Source organism: Diplodia corticola (genome assembly GCF_001883845.1).
Source record: "Diplodia corticola strain CBS 112549 chromosome Unknown scaffold71, whole genome shotgun sequence".
NCBI lineage: Eukaryota > Fungi > Ascomycota > Dothideomycetes > Botryosphaeriales > Botryosphaeriaceae > Diplodia > Diplodia corticola.
Window position 1 is genome coordinate 1 of NW_017971550.1, and position 7899 is coordinate 7899.

A 7899-nucleotide genomic window follows, 5' to 3' on the forward strand; every position below is an offset into this window, starting at 1 on the left:
CCCCATGTCTCGCTAAAAAATACTCTTTCTTCAAAACTGCCACACTGCGCCGCCCACGTGTGAACAGCACTCATGTATATACTTCCTCATGACGAGCACCATTGTTTAAGTAGACTGATGGACTCCAGTGTTCACAGCGAGAGTTCGTTGCACAAGCAACTCTCGAGGATCGAGGGTTGACCAAAGTACCACACCGAATTATACGAAATTCTTTGGCATTGTATGTACCGAGAGATTGTGGATTACGATAGAAATTGGCTGGAATAAACGAGGCTTTGAATGGAGGTCGGCTCGCCTGGTATTACAACAGTTGAGGCGTCCATCTGGGCATGAACCTATAAACAGAGCTTCAGCCATCTTGAAACTGGGTGATTGCGACGACGGGGTGCTGGGTGAAATCGATTGGCTCGCAACGGGTCTTTCTGCTGCATGCGGAGCATTTAGCACGCATTCTCAGTGACGATCGCATGCACATCACCAAGGGATGAAACCAGCGATCAGCCAGTCTTGGACCACCATTCATCTCGAGTCGAGTCAGCGCATGAAACACCAGGTGTCCAAAACGAAACTCGAGCTCATCGCAATTCCGTCGGGCAGAAGCTCATCTGGCGACGTGGAGCAGAACAACCGTCATGTCGCCGACCATTGGCCCAAGCCGGTAAGCGCGAGCTTGGCGGTGAGGGGAGACGAGGGAAGGGCACTAATGACGCAATCGGCAGGGTCATGCCGCCGAGCCATTCTTCTCCCTGTCTGTCTGTCAGCGCGTGGCAGGAAACGGTGAAGTCCAAAGGTGAAACGGGGTGTGGTTGAGGTAAACTTGTCACAGGCCAAAAAAAGCTTGACCCCGGGGGTATCCACCCGTGCTCGACACAGGACCTCAGACTGGTGCATTTTTGGCCAAGAAACCCATGCAGATCGGAGCGCGATGAGCCGCGCGCCTGGATCTCCGGTCGTCGGCACCTTGCCCGTTGGAGTCGGGGGCGTTGGGTCTTGGATTTTATCGCCGAAAGTCCGTGGGCGGTGGTGGCTGCAGGCAGCAAAGGATGAGGAGGAGGCCGTGCAGCGATCCCTGCTCCATCTCGCCGCTTCTCTTGCAAGGCCGAGGCCGAGGAGCGAGAGCGAGGACGAGGGCGAAGGCGAGGACGAGGGCGAGGGCGAGGGCACCAGCGGACAGAACAGGCTGGGGGAGCAGAGGCTGAAGCAGCAATGAAGCAGGCGCGCACGCAATGCACTTACCTAACCGCGGCGACAAACAGGAAGGCACCCGATCTGCGGCTGCAGTCGCGGCCAGCAAATCGACGACAGCCCGTCACCCCGTGAGCCCGGCCGCGAACCCGCCGTCAGTCGATCTTAACCCCGGAGGCGACCGCCGAGGGTCCCACTTCCCGCCGCAAGGCAGTCGAGCCAGTCGAGCGTTTCGGCCGCGTGCAGCTCCTCTAAAACCCAAGCTTCCCATCTGATAATTTCCTCCCTTGAGCCCTCACCACCACCCCCCTCCTGCCTCTACGACTGGACCGGAACTCGCGCCACTCGCTCGTCACTCCCTGGGTCCTCGACCGCGAGCCTTTGGCGCCACCCCTTCACCGTCTTTCTTTGTCCCGTCAGCATTCCCCAGGAGACCCAATCGAAAATCGCCCGTGCTGAAGGCATCCTCGTCCCAATAGTCGCCAGTTCTCGGACCTCGTGTTTGGCCTTTTTTATCGCCGCGTCACCGTAGCGTCGCGCCACCGTCCGTGTCCTAGCCCCCGCACGGCTTCATCCGCCGCATAACTGCCGTTTGCTTCCTTAAATTGTCCTCCACGCCGGCTTTCTTACCCTTCGCCACCTGAACACGACCAACAAGTGACCATCATGGCCTCGCCGCACGACCATGATGCGGTACCATCCGCCACCGCTCTCGACCTTAACTCCGAGCCTGGAATCGGCGCTTCAGCCGCCGACGATGCTACCCTCAAGAACGTGACTGCAACCGCGCCGCAGGACGGTGCCGCTGCAGAAGCTGGTGCGCCGATGCAGGAGAAGAACGTTGGAGACGCTGCCGTGGAGCCCGAGAAGGAGAGGAGTAAGGCCAAGATTGCCATTATCATGTTTGCCCTGGGAGTACGTACTATTCTTTTCTTCACCACTTAAGGCACGGGGGGAGCAGCAAGTAAAGATCTGCAGCTGGGACTGAAAGAGAGAGGCTTGTCTTGAATGGACTTTTGAGCAGACCCAACCCCAGAAAGCATGAAAGAGAGGGAAGACGAGACTAGAGAACAATCATTGACTAACCCTCCTCCCAGATGGCCGTCTTCCTCGCTGCAATGGACATTACCATCATCACCACCGCCCTGCCAACAATCAGCGCCCACTTCCACTCAGCTGCCGGCTACACCTGGATCGGCTCAGCCTTTAACCTCGCCGCTGCTGCCTCGACGCCACTCTGGGGCAAGCTCTCCGACATTTTCGGCCGCAAGCCAGTCCTGCTCGTGGCCAACATTGTCTTCTTCATCGGCTCGCTGATCGCCGCCGTGGCCGTCAACATCGGCATGCTCATCGTCGCCCGCGCCATCCAGGGCGTCGGCGGTGGCGGGCTGATCATCCTGGTCAACATCGTCATCAGCGATCTCTTCTCCATGCGCAGCCGCGGCCAGTATTTCGGAATTATCGGCATGGTATGGGCACTGGCATCCGCCCTGGGCCCCGTCATCGGCGGTGCCCTCACCCAGCGTGTGTCGTGGCGCTGGTGCTTCTACATCAACCTCCCGCTCGACGGCCTCGCTTTTGCCATCATCTGCTTCTTCCTCGACGTGCACAACCCGCGCACGCCCATCGGCGCCGGCCTCCGCGCCATCGACTGGACCGGCTCGCTCACCGTCATCGGCGGCACCGTCATGCTGCTTCTCGGTCTCGAGTTCGGCGGCGTCACGCACCCGTGGTCGTCTCCCACCGTCGTCTGCCTCATCGTCTTCGGCCTCGTCACCATCGGCGTCTTCCTGGCGCTCGAGTGGAAGGTCGCGAAGTACCCCATCATGCCTCTCCGCATCTTCTCCAACGTCTCCAACCTCGCCTCCCTCGGCGTCTGCTTCCTGCACGGCTTCGTCTTCATCTCCGCCACCTACTACCTGCCCCTCTACTACCAAGCAGTCCGCGGCGCTGGCCCCATCCTTTCCGGCGTCTACCTCCTGGCGTTTGCCCTCTCCCTCTCCATCGTCTCCGCCGCCACGGGCATCGTCATCAAGAAGACCGGCGCCTACCTTCCCTGCATCATCTTCGGCTTCGTCTTCCTCACCCTCGGCTTCGGCCTCTACACGAACATCGACGCGCACTCGTCCTGGACCAAGATCATCCTGTACCAGATCGTCGCGGGCATCGGCGTGGGCCCCAACTTCCAGTCGCCGCTCATCGCGCTGCAGGCACACGTGCACCCCCGCGACATCGCCACGGCGACGGCCACGTTCGGCTTCGTTCGCAACCTCGCCACGGCCGTCAGCGTCGTCATCGGCGGCGTCGTCTTCCAGAACGAGATGCAGAAGCACCAGGGGGAGCTGACGCAGTCTCTCGGCCCCGCGCTCGCGAGCCAGCTCGCCGGCGGCTCCGCGGGGGCCAATTCCGAAATCGTGAACACCCTGCCGGCCAGGCAGCGTGAGGTCGCGCGAGAGGCGTTTGCCGACAGCCTGTCGCAGATGTGGATCGTGTACGTGTGTTTTGCGGGCCTGGGGCTGCTCGTGAGCTTCTTGATCAAGAGCAAGACGCTCGCGAAGAGCCATGCGGACCAGAAGGCCGGCGTCGAGGCGGACGAGGAGAAGAGGAGGGTGCTGAAGAGCTCGGCGAGCAATGGCCGGAAGGGTCTGCTGGAGTCCCGCGCCACGGCCAAGACGGGGATGACGGGGCTGACGGGCACGACGGTGGGGACGGCCGGGACGGTGGACGTGGAGAAGAGGTCGTTGGAGGGGGATGTGGGTGAAGAGGGGAGAAAGAGCAGTGGAAGTGCGAGTGCGAGCGCGAGCGCAAAGGATGTCCCGGCTTGATGGTCACGTTGAATATCTCGGGGATAGATGGGTGGTTATTTGAATTCTTAAACGTGAAAAGAAAAGTCTTGGATGGTCTTTCTGAGCATGGAGTTCTGGAAGCGGGCAAATATATGCATGTATATGTGGAGTCTTTCTTCTCTGAGATGTACAGAAACGGGGGGAAATGCATATGAGAAGACGAATTGGTTACGAGAGTCCAAACTCTTCCCAGATCTCGACGTACATGCTTCAAGGGTGTTTATTCTTTTTATTTTTTTTACCGCTCTTTATGTGGGGAGTTGAAGACCGCATCAGGATGTCGTTTGCATACTTTTCACAATCTGCGTCTGCGTCTGCGTCCGGCAACGTGCGTCAGCTACCACGTGGAGTAGGTAGCGTGCATCATGCCGGTCACAAGCCTTTTTGGTAGATATGGGAAACATATAAGACCCCCCGGCCCACTACGTACTTCTTTTTCCCTCCAGACACAACATCCGTTGGACATTCTCCAACGGAAAAATTAAAAGGACACACTGGTGGTCTTCTCCTCCTTCTCCTCTTATTGCCAACTCCGCGACTCGTCGTGAAACGGTGCGACTTATTTTCCTTGATCATCATCTCATCATCATCATCCTCGCCTCATGATGACCGGCCTCATGATCGCAACTCGCTGCTGCACTCCAGCATTTCTCAATGGTGCTGAAGAGGTGCAGCACATCATCCTTCAAGCGAGCACTGCGTCCCGGTTGGGATGGGGAGATGAACACTTTCGCAACCCGTGAGTCGTCGACGTAAGTTTTGAACGGGCACACTTTTTCTAAGATTGTTGCTGCTTAGCATCGTGAAGACCATGTGTAGATGGCCATCATTAGCTCTCCTCGTTGGTACTACATCATGGTCGGTCATATACTGTGGAGATGGGTGGTCTTTGACGTGAGCTACACGCGGCTTGCCAAAGTGATCTGGTTCAGGTGCTAAGCGATTACCATTCACAAAGGAAAGTTGAACTTGCGAAGGCTCCGCTGGATTGCTAGCTCGACGCTGTGTTCTGATGTGAGGTTAGACGCATTGGATGGCCGGGAGCTGGTGTGCACTTGGGGTTGGTCACGGTTATTGCAATCACTGACACACAGAAGCGGGCAAGAGATGAGAAGAAGCGAAAGAAGTAGAAGAAGAAGTAGATTGATTAAACCCCCAGTTGCTTGTGCAATGCTGGGAATCCCACCCGCCCAGGCTTCAGAGTAGCCTTGACTCGTAGCAGTGCTATGTAAAGGTCCTCAGAAGAGCTGCCTGCAGAGTAGGCATTGACCAAGGGTCCCACAAGGGCTGACTTCACCAGAGGGTTGGAAAGTTGGAGAGGGGGGAGGGGGGAGGGGAGGCTGAGAGGTGGAGTCAGTGTTGGCCGCGATCCGGTGTCCAAAAAGCTGCCTGCAAAGTAGGCATTGGTCAGTGGTCCCACAAGGGCAGACCCCACCAAAGGGTTGGAAGGCTAGAAGGTGGAGTCATGTCAAAAGGTCCCACGAGGGCAGCGGGCGAGATCCTAAACAAGCAGTCAGAAGCGGGTCAGCAAAAGAACAGTGGGTGGACATACCGCTGTGGTGGGGGAAGGAGGAGGTTGAGGATAAGGTCGAGGATGAGGTTGAGGAGGATGAAGAAGAAGAGAAGAAAGTTCAAGGGTCGGGGGCCTGCGCAAGATATTATGGACGCCCGATCGACCGCTGCGCCCGCCGGTCATGTGCCGGGGTGCTGCCGGTGGTCGCTGGTCAAATGGGCTGGTGTGTTTTCACTCACCTTCAACAAGGAAGTGATGGCAGATCACCCGAGGCAGGCTCAGGCTCAGACGCACCATGCTTTGCTTGTCCTTAGTACTACAAAGTTCCGCCCTTCTAAGTCCGCTCGATAAATCCCTCCTGAGTCATCTTAGATTGGAACTCCTTTCAAGGCTCCCAGTGAATCAATTCAAGCAATTCAAGCGTTTCGAAGTGCCGAGTTGCAAGCTTCTAAGTAGTCATTTGCCATGCCAAGCCTTGGCGGGGGTTTACGTTGACTTGATACCAGTATAGCTAGCTAATTGAATCACGATCCTTGGCATGGTGTTGAGACTATACTTTCACCAGCAGCACCATCTTCGCGTGACCCAACGACGGTTACATACTACGTCACCGGCATCGACGCAGCGTTAGATGAGTACAGAAAAGATGAAGAAGAATGAGGAGGAGGAGAAGAAGAAGTAGATTAGACCCCCAGCCGCTTGTGCGGTTCTGGGTATCCCACCCGCCCAGGCTTTAAGAGTAGCCTTGACTCGTACTTGCGCTATCTAAACTATCTGTAATGAGTCCCTCAAAAGGCAGGTCCCACAATGGGCGAGTCCCTCAAAAGGCAGATCCCACAATGGGCAGGCTTCACTTCTGCTGAATGGTTCCGGAGTGGAGTGGGGGCGTTACTCTCGAGTAGACCTGCGCTCCAGCTCACTGCTGAATGGATCTCTCAAGGAGCGGAAGGGCAAGTACACTCTTGAGTGGGATGAAGGCGGCATTGAAGTGTCAGAGATGTCTCGCTGTCCCGGGCGCGCACGGTAAGACTCAAACTCGGGAGACCTACGCGCGTGGGCGCGATAGTCGTCAGGACTGATGGAGCGGCCCCGGCGGCTGGGACTCCGGTATCTGTCGTAGTGTCCTCCGTAGGAGATTGGGGATCGAGAGCGGCGATGACGATAGCGAGAGTGGCTCCGATGACGATGGTGAGAGCGGCTCCGATGACGACGGTGAGATCGTCTCTCATCCTCGACAGAATCATCTCTTCCGCCGTAGCGTGAGCGGTCATGCCTTGAGTGTGTGCGTGACGGCCTCTCCAGATGTTCGGTCCGTTGCGGTGCGCCCAATCTCTCTGTGGTTTCCATCTGTCCACTTATGACAGCATTGTATCTTGCCTCTAGATCTTCGTTTTTGGCTAATAGAACTTCAATTTGTTCCTGTTGAAGTTGGACCGTGCTTGCAGAGTGCTGGAACGCGGCTTTGAGGTCTTTATTCTGTTGCAAAGATTCGTCCTTTTGGCGAAGCACTGATTCGAGGCGTTGCTGCGTATTGTGATTAATTGATTGCAACCGTAGCACTTCATTGTCCCTCTCTGCTTTCTCTTCCTCGGACTGCTTGAGCCGTACTTCAAGGGTTGCAATCTTTCCCTTGTTATAGTTGGTTTCGCCAATCTGGGCGCCACCAAGGTCTCTCCACCATCGACTCTTGAATGGAAGGTTCGGGCACGGTTGGCCTCGGTGTCGATTGGCTCCAACAATGCCAAGATTTTCCCTACAGTGGAGGCATTCTTTGTCACACTGTCGCCAATGGCCGTGACGGTTCCCTCCGCAAATGAGGCAGCGGTTTTTCCAGATCCTTGAGAGTTGTCAGTATGTGCAGCCATAGAAGAGAATGTTACTTACCGCGTTTCTTCGGCTAGATCGTATGATCGTGTGGGGTTGGTGTTGGTGTTGGTGTTCTTGGGGTTGGTATTGGTGTTCTTGGGGTTGGTATTGGTGGTATTGGGGTTGGTATGAGTGGTATTGGGGGGATTCCCCGGATTGTTGAACGGTGAAGTCATGTTGGATTGAAGTTTGAGCTACATAGAGCGACGAATTGCGGGTCAGCATGGAAACAGTGAAGACAGGACGATGAAACGCCGCAGGTGAGGCAATGAAGCGACGCAAGTGAGGCGTGTCAGCAAGGGAGCAGTGAGGTGGAAGGAGGAGACGACGATCCAGCGCCGCGGATGAGGCAATGAAGCAACCCAAGTGAGGCGCGCCAGCAAAGGAGCAGTGAGGTGGAAGGAGAAGACGGCGATAAGGCGCCACGGATGAGGCAATGAAGCGACGCAGGTGAGGCGCGCCAGCAAAGGAGCAGTGAGGGGGGGGGGG

At 56.7% G+C, this 7899-nt stretch overlaps 2 protein-coding genes across 2 annotated transcripts; one reads left to right on the forward strand and one right to left on the reverse strand.

Annotated features, from left to right (window-relative positions):
* Positions 1-1851: 1851 nt before the first annotated feature.
* BKCO1_710001 (major facilitator superfamily transporter) lies at positions 1852-4010 on the forward strand (the record flags this gene model as incomplete). The annotated part of the gene is made up of 2 exons (XM_020278762.1): positions 1852-2100; positions 2283-4010. The coding sequence occupies 2 exons, from the start codon at positions 1852-1854 to the stop codon at positions 4008-4010; spliced, it is 1977 nt and encodes a 658-aa protein (XP_020126125.1).
* Positions 4011-6171: 2161 nt separating this feature from the next.
* BKCO1_710002 (uncharacterized protein) lies at positions 6172-7586 on the reverse strand (the record flags this gene model as incomplete). Its single annotated transcript, XM_020278773.1, has 4 exons — positions 6172-6309; positions 6594-6878; positions 6952-7381; positions 7429-7586. The coding sequence occupies 4 exons, from the start codon at positions 7584-7586 to the stop codon at positions 6172-6174; spliced, it is 1011 nt and encodes a 336-aa protein (XP_020126124.1).
* Positions 7587-7899: the final 313 nt, after the last annotated feature.